Raw genomic sequence first — 26994 nt, forward strand, 5'->3', positions numbered from 1 at the left:
AGCAGTGGACTTCACTACTTTTATTAACTAGCATTTGTCTCTTTTAGTCCTAAACAAAATAGCAAATACATATTTGTAAATGTCAGTGTCATTGCAAAAAAAAACAAACAAAAAAAAAACCCAACAACCCCGCTTTATTTTGGATAAGTGGTGAGTGGAAAGTATTGGCTTCTAGCATGAACTGAATAGACTGACTAAGTTGAAGAGACACAAAGCCTTTTTCAGCAAGTCGTTGCCTGTCAATGCACTTCAGACCAAGACACTGAAAAAAGGGATGCTTTTTTATGCCTTCTTTTAATTGTTCCGAATGGAAACACTGACAATAACAGCTACTATGCAGCTTCTCGTTACTCTTTCCTTTTTTATTTGTGTGGTTTAAAAAAAAAACCCAAACTAAATTAACAAGCATAAACATGCCCTTAACTATGATTTATATTACATAATATTACATGATATTTTAATGTTGCATTATGTGTATTCTCTCATAGTTTTTTTATGTTTACATTTCACAAAATTAATAAAATCATTTACAATGGAATTGTACTGAATTAAAGCATATAAATACTTCTAAGCAGAATCAGTATATTATACAGTACCTGTAGTCTATAAAAATACTGTACATAAAGCACAAGTTTATTTCTACCATGTGGAAAGAGAGATATGGATGGAGAAATTACTGTCCTCGCCTTTCTGAATGACACAAGCGGATAAGTAGACACTGTTATTATGTTGTCAGCTTGGGAAAGATTAAGAGCTGGACAATGCAGCCTCTGAAAACTATGAGGTGGTTCAGATCAAGGCAGTTTGTAGTGATGAGGTCATTAAAAAAAACGCAATTTCTGAAATACACTAAAGAGGCATGAGGATGCAGAGGGTATTCAAGTGAACATGTCATCAGATTCTATCAGTCAGATGAGCTAAAAGCTGACAGCTGGTCATATCTGAGAAAGTGGACAGCTGTCCCTGCAGCAAAGAGAGCACTTAGGGTGAATGATTACAGAACAACTGGAATGCGTAGCTTTCGAAATGAATTTGTATGCTTTCTTTCAAAGTAGTGATGCATTTCAATGACTTATCTTTTCCAGTTATGTGGCTTAAAGTATTCTAAAATAAATGCTATATCATACATACAGTAAGTATACAAAATCTGTATCATTAACCCGTAATCAACATGTTGATTAAGTGCTACCAAGTAAGAGAAGGGTAAACCTTTCTTGTGCTTGTGCCTAAAGGTTAGCTTCATGGTGTGTTAGGATGTCTCAGGTGAGCATTACACTATCAGTTGCCTCGTAAAAGTTTTTCGACAGTCTTGCGTTTGGAGATGATGGGCTGATGGGCTGAAAACAGAACAGCTGTTGCACAGATCCCCCTCTTTCTCAGTGAAACCTGATAAGATACACACATTCATGTGGCTGATATAACTGGTATGTTGGACAGATCTCGTTAGGGTATCCACTGCTCTCGCTGCCTGCTGTGATTGCCTCTGAATGCTGATGTCATGCTATATAATAATAATAATAATAATAATAATAATAATAATAATAATAATAATAAATGATCTAACAATCATATGTTAGCATTTTAGCTTTAGTTGTCTATGGCCGTCACAGTTAGGATGCATACCATCCTGTGTGTTCTAAGTACTCAAAAAAGGAAAATGGCGTTGTCTGAAAACCAATCTAAAATCTGAAGGCTCAGTAAAAAATATAACACACAGTTGAAATGAAAGGGCTCAATGAATTGATCACATTTCCCATAAAATATCTAGCTATCTAGCAGACAACCTAAAGGAAAAGAAGGACATTCATGTGTTCATGTGTTGAGCAAACACACAAGTAGATACAAGGATTACAAGCAAAACATTTGTAGTACATTTACCAAGGAAAAATGGTCCTTCAGTGAGCCCTTTTTCCATGTCAAGATACTTTTTCCACATTCAAGTCCTAAGCAGATGTTTACACATTCATTTGGTATACGAATTGACTTACAAGTGTGTTTCTATTTGAGGAATAGCACATGATAGTTCTAGGAGGTGAAAAGGGAAACACAAGCACAAGGCCAAGAACTACTGTAAGTACAGATGGTACAGCTCGAAACAAGAAGAGCAACCTCAATTAACACTGTCATGCAGTAAAGCTCAAAGCAAAAGAGACCAGCAACATGAAAAGATCAAGTGTTCATTACTGAAGAGCACAATTCTGAGACACTTATTGAAATTGTTTGCAAGGATAATGAAAATTATTTTAAAAATAGTACATTTTTAAAATATCAATTTCAAGGGATGTTGCTTATAAGACACTGAAAGACTAGTGGCATCTTGCATGGATAGAATAAACTTTTCTAAAACTCTTTCAGCAAGTCGTTGCCTGTCGATGCACTTTCAGACCAAGACAATGGAAAAATAGATGCTTGTTTAAGCTTTCTTCTGATCTTTCTAAATGGAAATACGGCCAATGCAACTAGTATGCGACTAGAAAAAGCAAGATTTATAGCTGTTTAAGCCATAGAAGAAATATGCTTTTCATTTCTAAATTTTCTTCCGTTTAAAGCAATACCAAACCACGGAATTACTTGCAGAGTCATAATGTTCTTCTTACACATACTCTTTCTTTTCCCACTTTTTTTAACCTGTACATTAAATGGGGCTACATAAGCAGAGTGTGAGAATTTGAGAGTTCAGTTTTGACAGTGTTGCTAAAGTTGCCTGCAGGGATAAGTCAGGCGAGGAGGAAGATAGCAGACAGAACACTTCAGTGTTTCAGAGGCCGTGGAATTTGTGACTTAAGGAGGAAAAGAGCAGAGCTGGGCTGGAAGCTGATTAGGTCTTAATCTGGCAAGCAAGAACACACAGGTCTCAGGTGGCCTGACAGATCGTCTCATGGTTGCACACCGTGTCAGGGATAGCACCTGAAAAGAAAAGGAAGTGGAGTAGAGGAGAGAAAAAGAAAAAGAAAATATGATTGGTGATGCCATAGCCTTAAACCCCTATGTTAAAACTTTAAAGCTTCCTAATATTGATTTCTCTGCTTTGTTTTTCCCTCATGGTGTCTATATGGTTAAATGATTATTGATTATATTAAATGATTATATGATTAAAACACAACCCTACCACAGTTAAAGTCAAAAGCTAATTCCATTAGGGGAATGTAATGGAGTAGATGGAGGTACTCCAATCTTTGGCCTGACTCAGGAGCATTACTGATTGATTTCATCTTAGTTAGATATATTAGTGTGTGTGTGTGTGTGTGTGTGTGTGTGTGTGTCCATCCACCCATGCATTTCCCATACTGCTTATCCTGCACAGGGTTGCAGGAGAGTCTGGGGCCTATCAAAGGGAACTCAGGGCACCAACCCATTGCGGGGCACATTCGCACACACATTCTACGGACAATTTGAAAATGCCAATCATCCTACAGCGCATGTCTTTGTACTGGTGGAGGAAACTGGAGTACACAGAGGAAACCCCTGAAGCACAGGGAGAACATGCAAACTCTACGCACACAGGGCCAAGGCAGGATTTGAACCCCCAACCCTGTAGGTGCAAGGCAAATGTGCTAACCACTAAGCCACTGTGTAAATCAACCATATAAATCAACCTAAACTAACCTGGAAAATGGTTGTTTTACAACAAGATAAGTAAGCACTTGACTATGGATGCCACTGTAAAGTGTTATTAACCTCAAGTCACCCTTACTGACCGATAACGTTCATGGAACCAAGACATGACATTCACCTTTCACTTAAGTACATTTTACTTGTAAATCATCAATACCAGAATAACTTTCTGGTAAGTGCCCAAAGAGTACACTCCTCATGACACTTATTTTACTACACTACCTATGTCATTTCTGTACCTATTTTTATATTTAGAAAAAGGAATCGTTCTTATGACAACTTTCAATATTTCAGTAGAAAAGGTCACTGTTTTAAACAAGGCAACAACAACAATAACAACAATAACAATAACAACAATAACAACAAATCAGTTTCACACATATTTCAAAAACATTACTTTTACTTATGCTATGCAATGTTATCCAGCTTTCTGGCTTTAGTTTAGAGTGAGGATAGAGTCAGACCTTACATATCTTGACTTGTAGATCATTATAACTGCAGGTCCAAAAGGGAGACAGGAAAAGTGTTTGAACCCTGATGGCCAAGCAGTGCAAGCTGTGGGATGAGAAAAGGGGTCAGTGCATTGGACAGTAAATCTCAGCACTTGTCAGTTGAAAGGCTTATCAGGCTTTTCAGTAGGAATAACTGACCACCTCCTTATGGATGATCTTTTACATGAGCATGGGCATATGGCTACCACTGCTGCTCTGAAAGTCCATACAGTTCAAAATCAGAGAAAAGGAACACTGAGCCTGAAGGAAGGTGGGTGTAAGTCCAACAGTGTCATTTCGAATATCTGTGGATTGTTAAATCTTCATTTCATCACCACCAACCTAATTTCTCCAAGAATTGTTCAGTGATTTAATTAGCTTGGTTTGAATTCTCAACATATACCATACTGTGCTGAATACATTTAGCTGGGTTAATAATCTACACACAAGGTAAAATATCAATTGTGAGAAAGAATGTCAGCAATACAGAATTATGAGCAATATGTACAGGTACCAAAAGTTCTGAGTGAAAGATATACTGTACAATGGAAGCCAAACTCATATTAAGAAAGTATTTGATGCACAGGAGCACTGATATTTAAGGTAGTGCTGTTTAAATGGAGGAGAAAGACATACAGAGTAAATATTCAGTGTGCAACTGTTCTATCTCATTCATACATACAATGCTGATTTTTCATTTAAAATGAGCTGTAATGTACATTATTTGCAGTTGCTGCAATTTATCTGATTTAAGTTCATTTATCTTTGTTAAAACCAACAACAACAGCAGCAACAACAACAACAACATCAATAACAACAACAACACGAACAACCAATCACAGAGCATGTGTTTTTACACAACCTGTAGAATGAGAGGTCCCTCCATTTTAAGGGTCAGTTTAGATTCACATATATAACTGTGACCAGCTGTTTAATGTTCAGTGACCAGGAGTTTTCAATGGACAGGAAGACCAAGCAGAGCTGTGTGCAGAGTTAAGTGCTTGATGTTTGTCACTGAGTAAGCTACAAAGATGGTGCTTATAATGTATAATGTATATACAGTATAATGACTGGAGCGTGACCTACAAGACTAGGATTTAACACTGACTATGCTAAGAAAAAAGCAAATGTATCAAAAGCCATTAGTAAATGTAAAACAAATGAATGTATAATTAATTGACTTTACCCACTGTGACTATCTACATTCTAGTGGGATCCCATTAGATCTGTAAACTCATTTTTTTTCTTTGATACAGCCTTGATTTGTGGAAATAATCTGATCATCTGTTATGTTGTATTAGTCATGTTATCCCAATAAGTCCATAGTAATTCAGTTCATCAGCACCATTAACATTAGAATCAGCATTACTTCATTGGGAACTTGATATTAATCCTCAATATTATACTCAGAGGAATACATCTTGGCTGACTTGCTGTTATAGGAAAATAATCAACCATGAGGTGGTGTGATGCAGCCACAGGTGAAGCAGAGTCACTGACTATGTTTATCAGTATAATCAATAATAAAATAAATCAATATTAATTGGAATTTGGCAATATTCTAATTAATACCGAGTCGTGTAAACGTGCAAATCTAATTGCCTGATTCAGATTAAGACAATATTCTGATTCCCCAAACTCTGATTCCCACCCCTGTAATATGCCTGTTTTAATAGGAAATTTGTTGCATATAAACACCTTATTCAAAAAATCCACTGAAAGGACATGTATGCGTGTGCTCAGACTGCAAGGAATTGTGGATAGCAATGGCAGCATCTTGAATCTCCCAGGAAATAACAGCAGGAAAGGAAAAGCACATCGGCATGTAGATTGGCATACTTACAACAACCATATACAGGAATATTCCGATACCTGTACACATATAAACATCGTATTCCGAATATGGCTGCAACCCAAATATAGACCTTAAACAGAATTTGATGTCCATGTAAATGTAGGCACAACCCTAAAGATGCTTATTTTCCAATAATAACACATTCCAAAGTGTTTTATTTCTCATATACCATAGCAATTTGCCAACAATTACAATTTTTTTTTATAATTTAAAGAATATATTATGCTCTTTATTCTTTATAGTTAAGTTAAATATTGTCACGTGTAGCTATAAACAGTTGTTCCTTCACCAGCCTTTTTTTCTCTCCCTCTTGTAAAGTTAATAAGCCAAAAGAATGCATCTTGTCATGTTACTAAGAAACCGCAAAGCCCTCTGTTCTGAAGACTTCCCCGTGTCTGAAAACCTGAGGTTACAGCTTCACCTCTGACTGTTACAAAATGCTGACACTGGAGACTCTTTCCAAAAATGTTAAATAAACCTTAAATAAATCTCCTCACGGAAAATGGCACCACATCAACCGTATCAAGTTCTTGTGCAAGTTGTTACTATAGAAACGATAATGTATTCGAATGAGTGCATTAATAGAAACTTTACAGCTGGAACTAGCCGATGTAACCCACCCCAAATCAGAATTCAACATTCAACAAAACACAAAAATGGACCAGTTTAAGACTGACTAATTCACCTTAACCCCATGTTCCTGCTGAGGATCATGTCAGTACTAAGACTAAAAGACGCCAGGCTTGGCATTCCTTCTTAATTTGAAAACAAGCAGCTCAACATGTGGACCACATAGAGTTTAAACAACACCAAACAGTGATAGTTACATGTAAATGCCATTAAATTTTGGCTCATGCACCTCTTGCCCTGCTAGTTAAAAGTTAGGAATGCTGTATAGATAGTCTTTCAATATAACTAAACAATAATTAGCAATACATTTTCGATATGTAGCAAATAAAAGACTGTGTCCTTTGTGGACAGTCATAAACAGTCATGATAAACATTACCATACACAACAGCTCTTGAAATCAGACTATGACATTGACTCATTATCAAGAACATCATGGGGTTAAAATCCCCTAAAGCATCTCTGAACATTTTCTTAACGAAGAGCTCCACATGTGAGAAATTAAACTGTATTTACTGCCTCTATAGGCATCTTTATTATTAGGAGGCTCTGCATGATGCTGAATAACAGTGGCCTGGAGAAACCAAAGCTGCAGCAAATACCACAATTAGCTGACATTTAGTGTTTTCTGCATAAACACTGGGTATGGAAATGTACACTCTCAGCCTGTGACAAAAGATTTGGAAAATATCAGATATATGCTCTGTAAATCTGTAAGTCTCAGAATAGCTGAGAACTATTACATACTTTGGAGCATTGTCTTATTTCATAGATTTCATGTGCCTAAAAATAATCTTCTACCATATTTATACTGCTTTCTTTACCAGTAAAGATGAACATAGTAACAATAACACGACCATGCGGAAATTAACTTTAGAACCACCCCTTCCCATTTAACTGTCCCTTTAACTGTCCCATCTCATTACCAGAGGTTTATCCTAATCCCATCTCTAGAAAACATCATTCCAGAACTTTGGAGGCACATCTCCATACGTTTTTTTTTTTTTTATTCAGTGATTTTATTAATTGAAATAAACAAACCAGGAAATATGATTTTTGGTGCATTATGTAGTCTATAAGAAACAACCGCAGTAACAAAACAACATTGGGTTGAATTGAATTTTAAGTATGTAACAGTTTTCCCACTGTGGGAATAAATAAGGTAGAAATAAGGAAGTAAATGAGGTAGGTAAACAAGATAGGTTTACCTGAAATGTAAACTGACTTGGAGACATACTCAAAAATATATGGCTTAAATTGGACATATGTGAAAAACTTACAAGACAACTTACTAAAATAAAAATGTTCATAAACAAATACTACACAAGATAAACTACATTTGGTCACACAAATTCCATGTTAAAGTATACAATATGGCCAAAAGTTTGTGGACACCTGACCATTAAACCCATACGTAAGCTGTCCCCAAACTGTTGCCACAAAGATAGAAGCACATGATTGTATAGGACATCTCTGTATACTGTAGATTTACAATGTCCCTTCACTGGAACTCAAACATGTTCCAGCATGACAGTACTCCTGTGTACAAAGAGGGGCCCATGAACACATGATTTGCCAAGGTTGGAGTGGAAGAACCTGAGTGGCCTGCACAGAGCCCTGACCTCAACCTTGGGATGAACTTTAACCCTGACTGCTTCCTAGGGCTCCTCACCTGGCATCAGAGGCGAACCTAGATTAAGTTGGGGGCCCCCTGCAAAATAAATGCTTGGGGCCCTTCTGACACATTTATGCTGTTAGGTTGTCTTTATGTTACCCAGAGATAATGCTGTGACCCTTTACTTCCATGGAGGAATCGCAGCAGATGCGTGTTTCAAAGACTTTATTTCTCTATTGAAAACAATCCTAAGAATGTAGAAAAGCGAATAAAGAAAGGAGCTACCCTACAATTGCTGAACACGGTCTCAAAACCGTATCCCTTCCCCGTGTGAAATATAAACATTTTAACAAAATATTTCATATTCTCCTACAGATATTATTATGCAATGTATATTTAAGAGTAGTCAAAACATACCTAACAGAACATAAAGTGTTTCTTTTTTATAGCCTCATGGTGTGCTTTACAAATAGAAATCAAACCTCAGTCAGGAAATTAAATGTCCATCTTCAACTAATGCAAACTAATATTAGCTAAAATATTAACTAACGTATTAACCAGGTGCGTTAGCTGGGCTGTTAATCATGCGGGGCTGAGCCCAGATTCTTGTCCATCGAAAAACTTTTAAAAACGTACTTCTAAATAGACTGCTTCCATGCTTTTATTTCTTGCATGTGAGAACAAAACATGTGAAAATTGGTCAAAAAGTTTGATTTATCATAAAACTTGCCTCAGGGGTTATCAATGTTTGCAGGGCTACTAGACTGATAAAATATAAAACTTTTTGTCTATCTAACACGAGATTAGGTTAGTTTGGTGTCGCTACCCAAGGGGAGGCACAACTAAGCTATATCCATTTTTCCTCACACTGACTAACTGACTAACACGAGTATTTCCACGTATTTTCCTGTAAACCCTGTCTGATGGGTGTTGCCTCTGTTCACTGAAGATAAAATACAACACTCTGTTCACTGAAGATACAAAATTACAGGCTGTCTTTTACTGGCGTTCAGTTACGTAGTGACAAACCGTTTCAAGTGGAGAATTGTTTGGGGCTAAAGAAAAAACTCCCCTGGTATTAATTCATGTATTAAGAGCAAGAGTACACAGTACCGGGGTGGCGCAAAAGCATAAACAAACCTCAAACAAGATCGCACCCTGCAAAGGAGCCTCATTTAATTGGGTTGCTGAGATGTTGCTGCACATTATTTGAAGATGAAAAATTCTGATTGTTTAAATGATCCACCCTCAGGGGCCCTCTCAGTATGAGGGGCCCCAGGCAATTGCCTGCCCCGTAGATACACCTCTCCCTGGAATCAATACCTGATCTCACTAATGCTCTTGTGGCTGAATGAGCACAAATCCCCACAGCCATGCTCCAATCTAGTGGAAAACCTTCCCAGAAGAATGGAGGTTATTATAAAAGCAAAAGGGGAATAAATAAGGAATTGGATGTTCATTAAGCACAAATGGCTGTGATGATCAGGTGTCAACAAACTTTTAGGAGCATGGCGTGTTATAAATGTCAGTGTTGCTTGTCAGTTATTTTGTGAATATTAGTGATCAATAAAAATGCTGGCGTTTTTGAAGATCTCTGCCTAGTCCAACTTTCTGGCCATTAGTTCTGCTGCTCTACTCTGTGAAGAAGAAGAAGAAGCAGCAGCAGCAGCAGCAGACAACCCGCTGAATCAAGGCCTTGCTGATTGGCTGAGCGGTTCCGAGTGGGCGTGGCCAGGATCTGAACTTCGTGCAGCGCTTAGAGAGTAGGGGGTGTCTTATGGATGGCCGAGGAAAAGCAGCCGAGTTGGCACTGACCCCTCAGCCTACACCGAGCTCTGAAACGCGCCCCGAATAGCCGCCGCTCGCACTTCCAGGCCTGACGCGGATGTACCGTATGACTTTGCCATGAGGCCCGCGCGCCCGGCAACATTGGCGTTGCAGAAGAGAGCCGAGAATCCCATGAGCCGCTGCTGACAAGACGGGAGAAGGAGAGCAGAAAGCCGGTGGAGGGGAGGAAGGAGGCTGCAGCAGCTTCTGCTTCCCGGAGAAAAACCATGCCGCTGGCAACCTGGCTGCTGGGACTCGTGTGTCACCTTGCTGGACTCGCCTGGAGCTTGCACATGCACCGACTGCACCCGAAGCAAGGTAGACTTCTCACAAAGTTTATGAATGAGTGATGCATGATGTCAGAGTCTTTATTACTGTGCATTTTCAACAAGTCAGTTAGAGTTATAATAACGCATGTAATAAAACTAGATCACTGTAATACTCAACTAGATTCCTAGATTACTGCAACTGCTCTAGGAAATCCAGACTTTGCCTTATTGGCTAAATCTGAAGATCACGTTCAAACGTTAAATGAAGGTCCACCGTGATGATCTCTAACGTTTCAGAGAGTTTCGTCAGGCAGCTGTCTGCGTATGAAATAGTGACGCCGATACGCGTGAACGATTTCGGGGAGTCGTTCCCGCAGCAGCGGCACTACCGGCGCAGGCGGAGGAGCGCTGACACGGACCTGGCGGCGGCGCTGCGCGCGCACTACCGCATCGAGGCGTTCGGTGAGCGCTTTCAACTCAACCTGAGCGCCGACGCGGCCTTCATCGCGCCCTCCTACACAGTGACGCACCTGGGCGCGCCGGAGAGCCGAGGACACGACCCCGGGGACATGCGACACTGCTTCTTCCAAGGACACGTTAATGGACAACGCCAGCACCGCGCCGTCTTCAGCCTGTGCACCGGCCTCGTGAGTAGCCCAGGAACTGGCGTTGCGGGTTTACACACGCACTACATGGTGGCACCATGTACTTCCCTGCTGAAAAAACAAACAATAGAAACCATAACACAAAGTCTAATGGTTTCCACTACAGACACCATTACAAACCATCAGCTAACCATTAAAACCATTACCATAATTAGTCTTTAGTGGTATCCACTAGACGTAACATGCCACCATAAGAAGGCAACGAATTACCAGTAGAGTCCGACAATTTCCATTAAAACCAATACAATTCCCAGTATAACCCTTAAAACCATTACCATAATTGGTCTTTAATGGTATCCACTAGACATAACATGCCACCATAAGAAGGCAACGAATTACCAGTAGAGTTCCACAGTTTCCATTAAAACCAATACAATTCCCAGTATAACCCTTAAAACCATTACCATTACCATAATTGGTCCTTAATGGTATCCACTAGACATAACATGCCACCATAAGAAGGCAACAAATTACCAGTAGAGTGCCACAGTTTCCATTAAAACCAATACAATTCCCATTATAACCATTAAAACCATTACACATACTATGAGTTTTTTGTATTGTTTGTTTGTTTTTTCCACCACGGTTATACACAAGACAAAAATGCAAAGTGTAGTGTCTTTGTTGTTGCTTTATAGTTGCTTTATAGTTGCCTATAGGACATAATAATGATATAATACATCATTATAGTTAGATATGATGTATTAAAACTGGGGTGGTGGGGTAGTACAGCAGGTAGTGTTGCAACCTCACAGGTGCAAGCCCCTGGATTGATTCTGAGCTTGGGTTACTGTGTGGAGTTCCCTCCAGGTTCTCCGGTTTCCTCCCACCTTTCAAAAACATGCCAGTAGGTGAACTGGCTGTGCTAAATTGCCATAGGTACAAATAGAGTGAGTGTGTGGATGTGTGTGTGCATGCTGCCTCGATGGACTAACCACTCATTCAGGGTGTGTCCTCGCCTCACACCCAGTGTTCTCGGGATAGACTCTGGATCCTGACCAGGAAAAAGCGGTAGATGAAAATGCCATCTCATTAGATGTCAGCCAGTCCGTACAGGATTTTGTGATTGCTGTGGCCAAAATTGCTTGATGTTGCTGTACTTATTTCAAAATTTGCAATGCAATTTGCAGAGTTTTTTTGTGCTTTTTTTTTTTTTGCAGAAAACTACTTGAATTGGCGAAATTGCCTTTCGCAGTGATGTTTGTTGGTAAATGAGACCTTTTAGCTTTACTCACGTTCGATGCATGTGGTTAGCACGTTCGCCTCACACCTCCAGGGTCGGGGGTTCGATTCCCGCCGTGGCCATGTGTGTGCGGAGTTTGCATGTTCATATTCCTCTGGGTACTCTGGTTTTCCCCCCAGTCCAAGGTAGGCTGATTGGCATGTCCAAAGTGTCCGTAGTGTATGAATGGGTGTGTGTATGTGTTTGTGTGCCCTGCGATGGATTGGCACCCTGTCCAGGGTGTACCCCGCCTTGTGCCCGATGCTCCCAGGGATAGAGTCCAGGTTCCCCCGTGACCCTGAAAAGGATTAAGCGGTATAGAAGATGGATGGATGGATGAATGCATATTGTGATGATGTCACACGACGTGTCTTGGCCAAAAGCTGCGGAAAATTTTGAAAAATCCTCAGAATAGTGCTGAGTTTGCTTGATTTTGCATTCATTTTTGTGATCGCAAAATCACAAAATCCTGGAGGGACTGGTCAGCAATGGCATCAATAGACATCTCAGAGATGTGATTAGAGGTCTGCGTTGGGGTAGTATTTGGGATTATAAGGTTGGTAGGTGCCATCCTGTGCCATCCGTATGACCACACCCCTGTGAACCTGTTTTCCAATGTTCATGAGAAAACGTTTATTCACTCAGTGTCCCAGCTGACCGTTTCCGGTCTGCTCATAATGTCGCAAAGCGGAACGCTTTCCTCCTCAGGTTTCTCCCAGCTGGTGCATGTGCCAATAGATCAAGTCTACTCTGAACAATCCAGAGCTGAGTCCAGTGAATGATTGCTCTGGTCTTTTGTGTGGGGCTGAAAGGATATAGGGATATGATTAAATAGATACCTAAATACCGGATATTGGCAGTGGGAAGCAGGTTACTTGTTGTGAATCTGCCAGCTGGCAGTAGTTTGACACTTCCCTGACAAACATTATCCTGCATAATACAGTGAAAAATGCGTAGGCTACCAGCTATTTCTATTCGTCTGCCTATAGAATAGGGCTGCATAATATGTGAAACAATATGTTTTATGAAAATATGTGTCTGTCACATATTTTTATGTTATTGGCCTTTACAGTAGAGAAAAGGCGTCACTATGCAAATGTGAGCCTTGGGTGATCTGACCAGATATTCAAGATATTCAATATTTCTTTGAGTGATTTGATGAATTATGATAGTCACCTGCTCCAGCACTGTGATAGATTGGCATCCCATCCCAGAGTGTGCTCCTTCCTCATGCGTTATCATGCTCTGGATTCACCCTGACCATGATAAAGCAGGATTCAACTACGACCCTGACCATGATAAAGCAGGATTCACCTACCACCCTGACCATGATAAAGTAGGATTCACCTACGACCCTGACCATGATAAAGCAGGATTCACCTACGACCCTGACCATGATAAAGCAGGATTCACCTACGACCCTGACCATGATAAAGCAGGATTCACCTACGACCCTGACCATGATAAAGCAGGATTCACCTACCACCCTGACCTTGTATAAATAACATCTTAAGGTATCAGTCTCAATCAGCATCTGATTTGCCCATACAAACCCCAGGTAAAGAAAGTGAGGAGAAGAAGAATCATACCATTATCAGTTGTGTAACTGTGTGTCAAAATGTTCTTTACAGAGTATGGCCTAATATATTAATACTGAAAATACACTAACTGCTTTATCATGGTCAGGGTCGTAGGTGAATCCTGCTTTATCATGGTTAGGACATCCTTAGTGAATTTGTTAGGGTTAGAGTCGCTCTTCTTTTTTTGACTTTTTTTTATTAATAATTTCATGAACACCCAAAAGTTCAGTCCAGGGTTACTGCAGGATTTTCTTCTTTTAGCATTCATTTATGCTACTCCAGTTGCTGGATTTAAAATGCTGTTCACTAGCTTTCTGTTAACTGGCACTGTGATGGTTGTACTTTCCCATTCTTTGATCTTTCCCTTTGAGAATGTGCCTCAATGACCAATTTGCATGTGCCCATTCGTTAATTAGTTATCTTAGTGAGGGGATTACTCACGCTGAAGAAAGTGGTAAATAGGAACTGTGTGAATTCCCTGTGCTATTGGCAGTACCACAGAGAACCCAAGTCATTTAACTCCGGTGAGCTTCAATAGGCCATACATCATTCAGCTTTTTTAGAGTAGATGGACTGGTCTCTCAGATAAGCATTACTGTTCTGATTGTGTGTCAAATGTGGTATTATTTTGTGTAGTAAAGCAAAGCTCCAAACAGAGACCTGTGCAGACTTATATTTGTTGTGATGGATGTGTACTCATATAATACTGGATATGGTATTGAATGATGCATTTCTTTCATCATGAGTTTTATTGATGCCGAAGCAAACCTCAATGTGGTTAGAGGACTCTGGAAAGATAATTGTGAGAATTGTTCTCTAACTGCCCCACAGGAGGAAACATTTAGGAGTCTGATTAAGCAGAAAGGTCAGCGCCTGTCTGCCAATATACTATAGAACAGTAGGGATATAGCAATATACAGTAATAAGATAATTTGTCCATATTTCAGTCACTTCTGCACAGGAATATTTATGCAAACACCAACACTGTGGAAAAAAGCACCCTTTTTTGCAATGGGGGATTTACTCTAAAGAACCTCAGTTAGCAAGTGCTGATTTTTTTTCTGTTTACTGTGGTATTCTCCTATGCTATATTTAAAATTCTCTACAGAGAGTACTGTAGTAAGGCCACAATGGAGAAGCTGCATTCAACATTTCATTTCAGCACTCGTTCCTGAACAGCAGCACGACATGTGAATTCTCCTGCTGATATCATTGACCGATAAGTATCACTGACCGATAAATCTCTTTTAAAAGTTGCTCCTAAAGATGGATGATGGGCTATACTGAAACTCATCATAAAATTTTGGATTTGAACCTAGCAAAGCCCTGACAAAGTCAGTTCGGAACATTAGTATTACATCTGAGTATTTACCTAAAAGGATTGGTAATAATCAACTTTCACGTATTTACACACCTTGGGTCTTATTCCGAGTTGGCTACTTATGTCCAAAATGTATGTTAATATTTACGTAAGAAAAGCTTGAGTTGAGTTACAGACATGCTTAAATTGATTTTCCACTGGGAGTATTAAAATTACCTGCATGGAGTTTTTTTCTAGACTTTTCTTGAGTAGACGTGTCAGAGGCATGGGTTTTACAATAGCATCTCAACCACTGCTTTTAAACACAAGCACTTGCTTTAAAACCTGAACAAAACAACAACTGGTGGGTAAAAAATGAAGAACCGGATAGCATTTTTGTCAACTGCAATACAAAGTAAAATAAAAGCAATAGACAATTTACAAAACAAAAAATGAAAAGAAAGTCAGTTATGTTGTTATATAAATGAGATGACAGCAAGCATTCCAATAAACATCCAATCAGAGTTTAGGATCTTGCCAAGATATTGCTGCATGAGTTAGTTGTAATTATCTCATTACTCACTGCAAATTTTATTTTTATTTAACAACACAACTTCCACCCTGGGCGCACGGTGGCTTAGTGGTTAGCACGTTCGCCTCACGCCTCCAGGGTGTGGTTGTAATGTAAATGTTGTAATGTAATGTAAACCCAGGGTGTGGGGTTCGATTCCCATCGTGGCCCTGTGTGTGTGGAGTTTGCATGTTCTCCGCGTGCTGCGGGAGTTTCCTCCGGCTACTCTGGTTTCCTCCCCCAGTCCAAAGACATGCATGGTAGGTTGATTGGCGCGTTCATAGTGTGTCAATGTGTATGTGATTGTGTCCTGTGATGGATTGGCACCCTGTCCAGGGTGTACCCCGCCTTGTGCCTGATGCTCCCTGGGATAGGCTCCAGGTTCCCCATGACCCTGAAAAGGATAAAGCGGTATAGAAGATGGATGGATGGACTTCCTCATTATTCGGCAGCTTATAAAACAGCACTTGATCCAGCACATCGTGATATTTTGCTAAGGTTTAGACATGAACTCTGTATCTAGTGTTGAGAGGTGCAACCACAGGACACTAAATCAAGGCCATGCAATAATAACTTGTGCACATGACGCAAGCCATTTTTTAAATCGCCTTTTGGAATCAAATAAAATAATACCAATATTTTGGTTAATACTCTAAAGAAAATGCACACACAGTTTAAAGGATAAGCTGACCATACACTTATCTGCAATGGTTACAGTTTTCATTAACTGTCCAATTTCAAACTCGAGTTAAAAATGTTTTTATTTTTGTTTATAATTTTATTCATATAAAATTCAGCGAGATAAGTATTGTCTTGGATTAAGATGCAGCCTCCTCTTTGTGGAAAAAAACCCATCACCCTTTGTGGACAATATTATTATTAACTAATAGTGTCATATTTATATATTCTCTCTATTTAATATTGGCCTCGAATGATATTCCATAGTGTTGTTGAGTTTATTTACAGTCCAAAACAGCCCATAATTTTCAGCATAAGCATATTGTGTTTACATCAATCTGTCAGACAGTGGAGCTGAACATAATAGTGATCCTCACTTCAGCCAATGTCGTGCAAAAAACTGATTTAGCCTCAAGAAACAAGTGTACCCCAGCCACACCTCTGTTTTCGGGACACTCCACCCCACTGCTCGGTGTAGCTGAGTAACGTGTGAGTCTGTAGTTATCTCTGCAGTCTGAATACCAATGTGCGCAATTGCAGAATTCTTCACCAAATGCTCATCTAGTTGTCACCTAGTTCTCCAGCAGCATTTCAGTCTCTTTCAAACCACAGATGACAGTACCTGTCTTCACATTGGTTTAATAACCCCAATTACAAGTTGTTTTCTGACGGCCTTGTGTGCAGATGCTCACAGCTATTCAGCGAGGAGATACCCTGTAACTAGAACCTGTGAAAAAATACCCTGGCAATAATGCCGTGCCAGTTCTTGTTCTCCATTCACGCCTCTTGTAGCAATGTCATCTCTAAAGCTGGTGAAATGACCCTTCATGAACACAGTGTCTTTCATAACAGCAGGCAGATAGTACAAGAATGCTACAAGAAGCATTGTTCTGAGGTTAACACGATGGGAAAAAAATGACTGTTCTGTTTCTGTAGGATATTCACAGAGAATATCCTACATAACCTGATGTTTTTTCTGGTTTCAGACCAAAATAAAAAAGCGCATGATAAGATATTTTAAGTTACTTTCTTTGCTGTATTAAACACACAACCCATTTTGTAACATACGTATTATTGGATTTAATCTTGACTTATGTGCGTGTCTCGGTATCCATGGTGTAGTGGTGTGTCAGACTGGACGTGTTGTTACAGCACGTGCCCGGCTGAGTTATGTCATCTTTCCATCCCTAAGGCTGTGTCCGGATGTGTTCTCCTGTCAGAATTCCCCGTCTTTGCTCTGAGTGGATATAATCCTCAGAGAGACAGTGTTCAAACGAACAAAATCCTGTTAGAGTGAGCAAACGAAATTACTATGTAAACATCACCACCATACTTACTCTGATGCCATTCCTCTTTCCTCTTTACTCCTGGATTTCAGTCCTAATTTGATTAAATCTCTCTCAATCAGATCTACATTTTAGAACCAGATGACATTTAATTAATAACTGTCAACACGTGGCATTTTCGGGTTCTTATTGGTGTTGGAACTGAGTAATTATGAGTTGTTATCAGCTTTAGTCCTGGAGTCCAGCACAGATTGTTTCATTTAATTGCTGAACACACCAATTAAACTTGGTAATTAAGTGCTGAGTTTAATCAGGTGTCTCAGAGCAGTAAAAGGAACAAACTGTACTGAGTTGTTGATGCCTGATTTCGACAGTCCATAGTGTGCAATAAGTATAAGCCCATGTTTCTGTGATGCAGAAGTGTGGCTCCTTCAATTCGTTCAAAATGCCCACTTAAGCTATTGAATCCAAGAATATAGTTGATGTGTGAGTCAATGAGAGGCTTGAATCCAAATTCTTCTTTTTCACTATTTACTGAAGGGACTGAAAACTGTAGAAAACAAAATAAAGACACTGTCTAAGACTAGTGTGCTCCCTTGGATCAATAGCTTCATTAACTACTGTACCAAAGTGGAAGTGATACTTATGGTCCTTGTTAAAGTCTCACACAATCAGAGGGGAGCAACTGCTTGAGGCAATCACCCGACACATCTAGAATGTTCTACATGGGAAACACATATATAACACACACACACACACATATATATATATATAAAAATCACCAATATCAACAAAATATTGCTTTCTTCACCCAGAAGGGCTCTTATCCCTAGAGAGTGAAATCTTTTGCTCATTATTCGGATGATTGAAATCATGTTTTTTTTTTGTGTGTGTGTGTGTTTTATACCTACAGTGAGCCTTATTTAATGATTTAATCAAATATCTGTTATTGTTTCCATGTGTACCTTTATTATTATTATTTTTTTAAAGAACAGACTTAAGAGGTTTAATCCTAGCCTTCAATAATGCAGTGAGGAACTAAAATGATTTTTGTATTTGCATGATTTTTGTTTGTCCACTAAAATAAATACCCAGTGTATACTTGTTACACCTGCAAGTAATGCTTTAGTGACGTCATTCATAGAGCACAATGCTAGCCATGAGCAATTTCATATTTGAAACCCACATACCGTCATTCATCATTCATTCAATCATTCATCTTTTGTATCCCGCTTTCTATCCCGGGAACATCGGGTGTGTGGGAGTGGATGGAATGCCAGTCCATCACAGAGCAGATCCACATATTATCAGACCTCACTGGAAATGAATTATTGTTCAATGTGTCAATGGGGCAGTGATGTAAAATGAATTGCTGTTTTGGTGCAGTGTATGTTCTCTGCTTGTGACACACAAACAAACGTTGCAGAAAACACAGTTTTTTTTTTCTAATCTGTCATATCACAGTTTAGTTACTAAATTTGGTTATTTGACCAAATCAGTTCTTATCAGTGATATCTTAGATGCATGGGAAGGTATCTCAGATATTCCATCATTTATTTAAATTCTTGGAATACCTTTCATACAATCTGCCCCAATATGATTCACTTCTTTTAATCTCCATTAATGTCCAATTGATATTCCACTAAAGTCATGGATTACCCATGACTATAAGGATTTTAATTTTAAACACTATATGATGTAATTGAATGTCTGCACAATATTGGCATGATCTCTACAGGTCCGTTTATTTGGTCTAAAGCATTAATGATTGATGAGTGAATTATATTTATTTCTTCGCTAATGTTGCTCTTTCATTCGTTCCTGCAGATTGGTACTTTTACAACCCACAGTGGCGAATACTTCCTCGAACCTTTAATGACAGCTGATGAGGAGGATTATGAGGAAGAACACAACAAACCTCATCTGGTATACAAACACGAGAGGAAGAATAAGCAAGACAGCGACAGATCTGAGCCTTGTGCTTCATCAGGTAATGACTAAAGCGTTCCATGCATATTGGAGCAAGTGAAAGTATTCGATTAGCTCTATTATTATTCAAATGATTCCCTCTGTATCTTTGTTTATCGCATTGTTATGGAGACGGAGTTCAGCTTTGCATTCTTTAAGATATTAGTGTGATGTTTTGATGTAAAAAGCTTGGACTTTTGCCTGGATAGTTTACAGGAACAATCGAACAAACTGCATATTAAAATATTCACATATTAGGACTTTGGCACGAGTCTTAGTGAGAGGATTAAAGCCTTCATTGTGGGTCAAGTCGTTGAAATTCTTCATTTAACGAGAACAAATCAGACCCTTAAAGGCGTGTAGTTTTCAATGTTGTTTCTTAAGTATTAGCCCCCCAGGCAGAAAATCAGTAATGTACAACGAAACAGGGACCTGGGTATAATTACTATCCCAGCCAAAGCCTCCCATTTCATTAGAATTTTTATGGTGGTGTCAATGCCTCCTTCAGACGAGTGACCCTGCAAAGTTGAATGCAACGAAAGGCTAAAGGATCACTGGCGGTCCTCCTCGTGGGCGGCCTTTATGCCAGCTTGTATAAATCTTGTGTGTGTCGGCTGCTTGATTTGCTTGTTGTATGAGCTCAGCCATTGTACCCAGCTCGGGGTCATTGTGTGCGCTGGAACGGAGAGTGGTTTGAATGACTCAGAGGGTGAGGCTGATACCTCCTTAATATCCTTCCTTTTCTTTCTAGTAGTCTGTGTGTGGTACAGGCAGTTTGGATTGGCTCTGCCAAGGTTTTTAAACATGCGGCCTGAATAGAACCATACGGCTCCAATTTCTTCACATAAGCTCTTCTTTGATGGGCCAGGGCTGTGGCTGTTTTGCTGTCAACACACTTCACCTTTTATATGTTTATAAGGTTTTCTGCAACCTGCATTTTGCACAAGTGTAAAGTCTAAGTGTGTGGTATAGTCCAAAGTGCATCGAAATGAAAGAAAGAGGATCTGCTGCCAGCGACTAAAAAGCAGCTGATACACAATGCAGAAGGATTAAAAGAGATGAGTGCTTATAGTTGAAAGTGCTGTAGGTGGTGGATCTCACCACTATCAGATAACAGGAGTCACTTGGCAGATTTGGAGATAGATGGTCTTTGAAGAGTATTTCATGTTCTCGTTGCTCAGGTTGACCTTCCCAGAAAGCAAAGATCTCAGCTATCGCTGTCTGCACGAACAAAAGCACGTGTTTGGAAATGATCACGCGAGTGTGATTGAGAATCATTGCTTTGCGTGGAATGTTGTAAGCATTCTACACCTATCTTTGTGAGCACATTGCCCACTGCACCACCCTAAGCCTGTGCCTGCACGAGTCTGTACCAGCGACTCGAGCCAGACACTTTAAACTTGTGAGTCAGACAGCATACTCGCTGCATGCACCACCCAACCTCAGCCAACAAAAGCTAAATATGGAAATGCCTCATCGCTTGTCTTAAATGAGGGACAAGAAAATTAGTTTTTTTAGAGTCTGTTTAATCTATGTCTTTAATTAGTGCTAAAACCCTGAACGCAGTATGGCTATCTGAGATCATAAGCTATTAGGGATGGTGTTGGGAAATGTTTATCCGATGATGTTTTGTCATGTCACTCTACTGTATGTGACGATACTGGAAATGAATTTGCTTAGGTTAGGATTTAACACTCTCATATGATGTACAGAATGCTGTTAGGATGTTTTTGAGCAGCTGCAAATCTTTTTTGGAGAGACACAGCTTATGATTCCAGTACTAAAAGTGTAAACTCTTACACATCATTGTGTCCACTGATTACATTTATGGCATTTTAGCAGACACCCTTATCCAGAGCAACTTACATCTATCTCATTTATACAACTGAGCAATTTAGGGTTAAGGGCCTTGCCCAAGGGCCCAACAGTGGAAGCTTGGCAGTGCTGGGGCTTGAACTCCTGACCTTCTGATCAGTAACCCAGCACCTTTAACCACTGAGCCACCACTGCCCATCACTGAGTTTAACTTATTGTAGAGATTGTCCCAAAAGTGTCCATACAGCAGGAAAATTAACAATTTTTAGCAAAATGTAACTTTATTTACAAAACATCATCTACATTATTGATATTTCTTTATAAACACACACGGAGTCGTCTATCCCAACTTTGGCTCCCAGTTTGGCAACAGCGGCATGTGTGATGTGCTCGCCATGTTTCCTGTTAAAGTCCATTGCACCCTTGAGACAGCTTCCCGATCCAATCATGAAAATGTTTTCAATACGTTCTTCTTTTGTCCAAAGCATTCTTAAAGGCTATCTGGGGAAAAGACTTTTGGGACACCCTGTAGTTCAGAAAACAAACTGTAAAACATCACTAGCCAGGGCTCCCAGAACAAACAGATTTTGTGGCTGTTTTTTTTTTTTTTTTTTGTAACCGCCTGGTTCAACAACCATAAAAAGAAATAAAAACAACTCCTCATTGACTTTTGCAAAACAAAAGTTTCCATTTGTCATGTAGCTACGTATGTTTAAACATACTGCGCTTCAATGGTGTGACACACCTCGATGCTCTATCTATAGCATGAGCTCGTTCCGAGTCCCACTGCCTGCTGCACTACACACGTCAGCCATGTGCAACCTGCTGAATGATGTTTACTAAGTGCATTATTTAGCATGCACACATGACAGACAATCTTTTCAGAGTTAGGAAAACACTGTAGAAACACTGAAAAAAAACCAAGCAAAATAAAATTCAGTGCATAGCTCTCATATAACTCTCCGGCTTGCAAAGCAAAGTCACCTCATGGATAAATATGCTCCACAGACTCCACGGGCACGTTCATGTGTGATGCGAGTATGGAGCAGTACATCTCATCGCTGAAATGTTTCCTAATGACTTGATTATGTTTTGTCAAGAGGTTAACAATCATATACTCATTTGTTTCACTTACTCTGTACTAATGCACTTCACTTAGCTATTGGTACATTACAGCTTATTAGCTATCACTTTTTTTTGCAAAGTGAATTAGATTTCTGGGCAAACAAAACATGGGATTGAGCAAGCACAGCTTTTAAGTTGGCTATTGAATTAATTGTTTTTTTTTTTCGTCCTTGAATTACCTTCTTTTGAAAAACCTCTGTTTCTTATGTTTTCACAATTGACTAACAGATCACAGCATTTAAGCAACTTACAGTATCAAATACATGTTGGAACAATTCTTGTCCTAATATCTCTACTGTGAATGATTTAGGCACCTGAGTCTATAGTGTGCAGATTCCTCTCCCCTCAGCGGTCCTCAGCAGGTTGCAGAGGTGAATCAAAGCTTCCATTGTGAGGGTCAGTAATCTCATGGCCTATGCTTCCATTCTTTATGTTGGCCTTGAAAGGAGTCTTGTCTTAAATCGGAGTTGCTCTCCATCATCTGATTTCTGATGGGACATGAGACAGAATGGAAGAGGAGATGAGGAGACAGAGAGAAGCGAGGGACATTTCGAGAGAGGGGAGAGACAAATTTATCAGAATGTCTGACAATGCAGCGCAACTTGCTTGCTTGCAATGATAATACAGATTATATATGAATTTTGTTGTTTCTTATTTTAATGTTATGTTGAAACATCTAATGGAAAAACAATGTCTTATGCAGGTTTTGACGGAAAATAACATAACAAAAAAATTCAAATGTATGTGTCTATATTGGCTCTTCTGTTGTTTGGAAAGGATCAAATTCCGGCTTAACCTTCAACTCTAAACTTAACCCCTTGTAACTTTTATACGACCTTGTTCATGCTATTTACACGAGTTAAACCAGTTACATTACCTGCACTGAGGGATTCCTCTGTTTTGAATGCGGGTTTTGCAAGTGTTCTGCTCAGTATTTTGTAGATTTGAGTATTTGAGTATTATAGCATTTTTACTTGGTGTATAAAAAGTTGTAACCAGCATAACTTTCTTAAACCAGTTAGAACAAAATGAAAAACTGGTGATTACTGTTCCCTTTACATAGGTTATTGTATTATGTACATAATACAATACTTGAATTGTATCATTATCTCATTTCTGCAATGCATGATATTTATCATGATATGTAGATTTCCTAACAAACTACACTAGAGTTTGATTATATTTTTGATTTTTTGTCTATACTCCTGGGCCCAAAATGGAATATAAAAACATTAAAATTTAAATATTAAGCTTTTAATGGTCTTAGCAACAAATCACTGGTCAGAAGATTAGCCAGAATTAAACAAATGCACTCCTGAGACCTCCTGGGCCACCATTTGGTTAATTTTGCTGCAGTGAACTGTCTGGGGAAAAGCTAGAAACAGGGAAATTCACTTACTGTCAGGTGAAAAATAAGTACACCCCATGGAAATTGTTGTTTTTTTGACATTTTGGACAAGTAAACATTTGATCCTCTTTGAAACAGTGTCTATTAATAGAGATGTTACACTCAATCAAATGACACATAACAGTGACATTTTGTAGTTATTTTCACAATTTAAAATAACAAAAAAAAAACCCAGATCAGTCACATGGAAAAGTAAGTACACCCCTACATTTATCACACCTTCAAAACCATAAATTTAGAATCAGGTGTTAAAGATTGGGTGCCCGTGATTAGAACCTGCTTAGGACTTGCAGGTGGAGCCTGTCTTATTTAATCACCTCTCATATCTAGTGTCTGATGTTCCCTTTGCTATTGAGGTGTGTGGTGTCATCATGCCAAGATCTAAAGAGTTTTGTAAGGCCTTCAGATAAAAGGTTTTGGGTGCCTATGAGTCTGGCAAGGGATTTAAAAAGATCTCCAAATTATTTGAAATACATCATTCCACTTTAAGGAAAATCACCTACAAGTGGTGCAGATTTCAAACGACTGCCAATTTTTCCAGGACTGGCTGTCCCAGCAAATTCAGGCCAAGAGCAGACCGTTTGATACAAAAAGAAGTCTCCAAGAACCCCATAATTTCATCAAAGGATCTGCTAGTAAGTCTTGCAACTGTTGGTGTGAAAGTGCATGCTTCTACAATCAGAAAGAGATTGTACAAATTTGACCCACATAGGAAGCATGCCAGGAAAAAGATTTTGCTGTCTAAAAAGTACATTAGAGCAAGACTACAGTTTGACAATGAGCATCTAGGCAAAGACCAGTTCTTTTGGAATAATGTGCTGTGGAAAGATCAAACAAAGATGTAGTTGTTTGGACACAGTAAAAGCAGACATGTTTGGCACAGACAGGTTTTCAGGAGAAGTACCTCATACCAACTGTGAAGCATGGTGGTGGAAATGTTACGGTTTTGGGTTGCTTCGCTGCCTCAGGGAGCTTGCATCCATTGATTCAACTATGAATTCTGCATCATATCAAAGAGTGCTTGAAGATAATGTGAGGCCATCTGTCTGAAAGTTGAAGTTGAACTGAAAGTGGACCTTTCAACAGGATAATGATCCTAAGCACACTAGCAAATCCAGAAAGGAATGGCTCAAAAAGAACAAATGGAGGGTTATGGAATGAACTAGTCAAAGCCCAGATTTGAATCCCATTGAAATGTTTTGGGGAGGATGTGAAACGGGCAGCACATGCAAGAAAACCCTCAAACATCTTGCAACTGAAAGAATATTGCATGGAAGAGTGGTCAGAAATTCCAGCAAGCCGATGTCAGAGACTGGTGGATAATTATGCAAAACGACTACAAGAAGTTATTTCTGCTAAAAGGGGCAATACTAGCTTCTGAGGCTAAGGGTGTACTTACTTTTTCCACGGAAGAATATCACATCTATTGGTAGTTCTCTTGAATAAATGATTGAAAAAGCTATTTCTCCTTGTGGTTTTCAAGTATATCAACGTTATTAATAGGCACCATTTCAAAGATGATCAAATGTTTGCTTGTCCAAATATGTCAAAAAGCCAATAATTTCAATGGGGTGTACTTATTTTTTCACATGGCTGTATATCTCTGAAAAGTACAGGTGCATTTCAAAAACTTAGAATATCGTGGAAAAGTTAATGTTTTTCGTAATTTAATTTAAAAAGTGGACATTTCATATAATCTAGATTCATTACACATAAAGTGAAATATGTCAAGCCTTTTCTTGTTTTAATCTTGATGATTAAGGCTTACAGCTCATGGAAATCAAAAATCCAGTATCTCAATTAAATGTTTTAATTCAATTACGGAAAAAAAAGAACTTTTCCACGATATTCTAATTTTTTGAGATGCACCTGTATATGTTGACATAATTTATCCTATTATAGCCTAAGCTGTATATATACCTAATCTAATAAAGTTGAGATATGATGTTGATCCAAAAACATTTGGAAGTATGAATATAAAACATATAAATAATAAGCTAGTGTGCTACATGGAACAAAAAAATTACATGGTATTACAGTCCCCTCTGAAAGTATTGGAACAGCAAGGCCAATTCTATTGTTTTCGCTATACATTGAAGACATTTGGGTTTGAGATGAAAAAAAAATTGAATATGAGACGACAGATCAGAATATCTTTACCTGGATGTGTTAAACAACTGAAAACATGGCAACTTTGGGATCAGACCACTCAATTTTTTTAGGTGAGCAAAAGTATAGGGACAGATTACAGAGTTTTACAGTAAATTATCAGTATATTATGGGATCTCAAACCCAAATGTCTTCAGTGTTTGGCTGAATTTATGTTCCTAGCAAAATACACTTTTACGTTACATGTGTAAAATACACGTTACATTTTTGTTTCTCAAACTTGTTTAGAGTTGATTTTTGATAATGACTTTTGATTAAAAAATTACAGGCATGGACTCGTCTCGGAAGATGAGAGCATTAAATATTTTGCACTGTTTTTACAAGCCTGGCTGTGTCCTCTAATAGTCTTATTCTTAACAGTCTGCCAACAGAAGTTCTGACATTGCTTATGACTCTTAATATAAATGTTATAGTTTGTCTTGACCTCTTTGTCAAAGGAGGTTTGTTATACTGTCTGTCCTTATAGGACATTTGATGTCATCACTGATTGTAGTGTGATCAAAGCTGTAATAAAAGTATATGTTGTATTATTGTACAAACCAAACTGCTTATGCTTGTATAAGTGTGTTCCACTTATTGCCTCAAACATCCCTGAAACTCTCACTTAAGCAATTAAAATGTGATTTCTAACTGTGTTTTGAAGTTCACAGAGTTCTTGGAGTTTGCTGATCCCTATGGGTGGCTGGTGTTAATATGAGGTTTTTGTGTGTAAACCTGAGACCGGGCTAGCTGTTGGTGATTATTAGGGTAAGGGAAACTAACCCTACTCTGTTGTATTCTCAATAAAAGGAACCAAAGCTGTGTGGCCCAGATCGTGTTATTTGATTGTTAGATCATTACGGGCCGTTGAGAAGCCGGAGAGAATTTTGAGAATGAAGATATGTAAAACATGTTTTTGCCTATAAAC

The 26994-nt window shown here is 38.9% G+C and overlaps 1 protein-coding gene across 1 annotated transcript in view; it reads left to right on the forward strand.

The window, feature by feature from the left end:
- Positions 1 to 9948: 9948 nt before the first annotated feature.
- LOC128617851 (A disintegrin and metalloproteinase with thrombospondin motifs 20) overlaps positions 9949 to 26994 on the forward strand; it is a 101685-nt gene continuing 84639 nt past the window's right edge. The window contains exons 1-3 of the mRNA XM_053641036.1: positions 9949 to 10349; positions 10598 to 10947; positions 19430 to 19592. Coding sequence (XP_053497011.1) covers positions 10259 to 10349; positions 10598 to 10947; positions 19430 to 19592 — 604 coding nt within the window. The 5' untranslated portion in view covers positions 9949 to 10258. The remainder of the gene's footprint in view (positions 10350 to 10597; positions 10948 to 19429; positions 19593 to 26994) is intronic.

This window comes from Ictalurus furcatus, chromosome 14 (assembly GCF_023375685.1).
Source record: "Ictalurus furcatus strain D&B chromosome 14, Billie_1.0, whole genome shotgun sequence".
NCBI classification, from domain to species: Eukaryota; Metazoa; Chordata; class Actinopteri; order Siluriformes; family Ictaluridae; genus Ictalurus; species Ictalurus furcatus.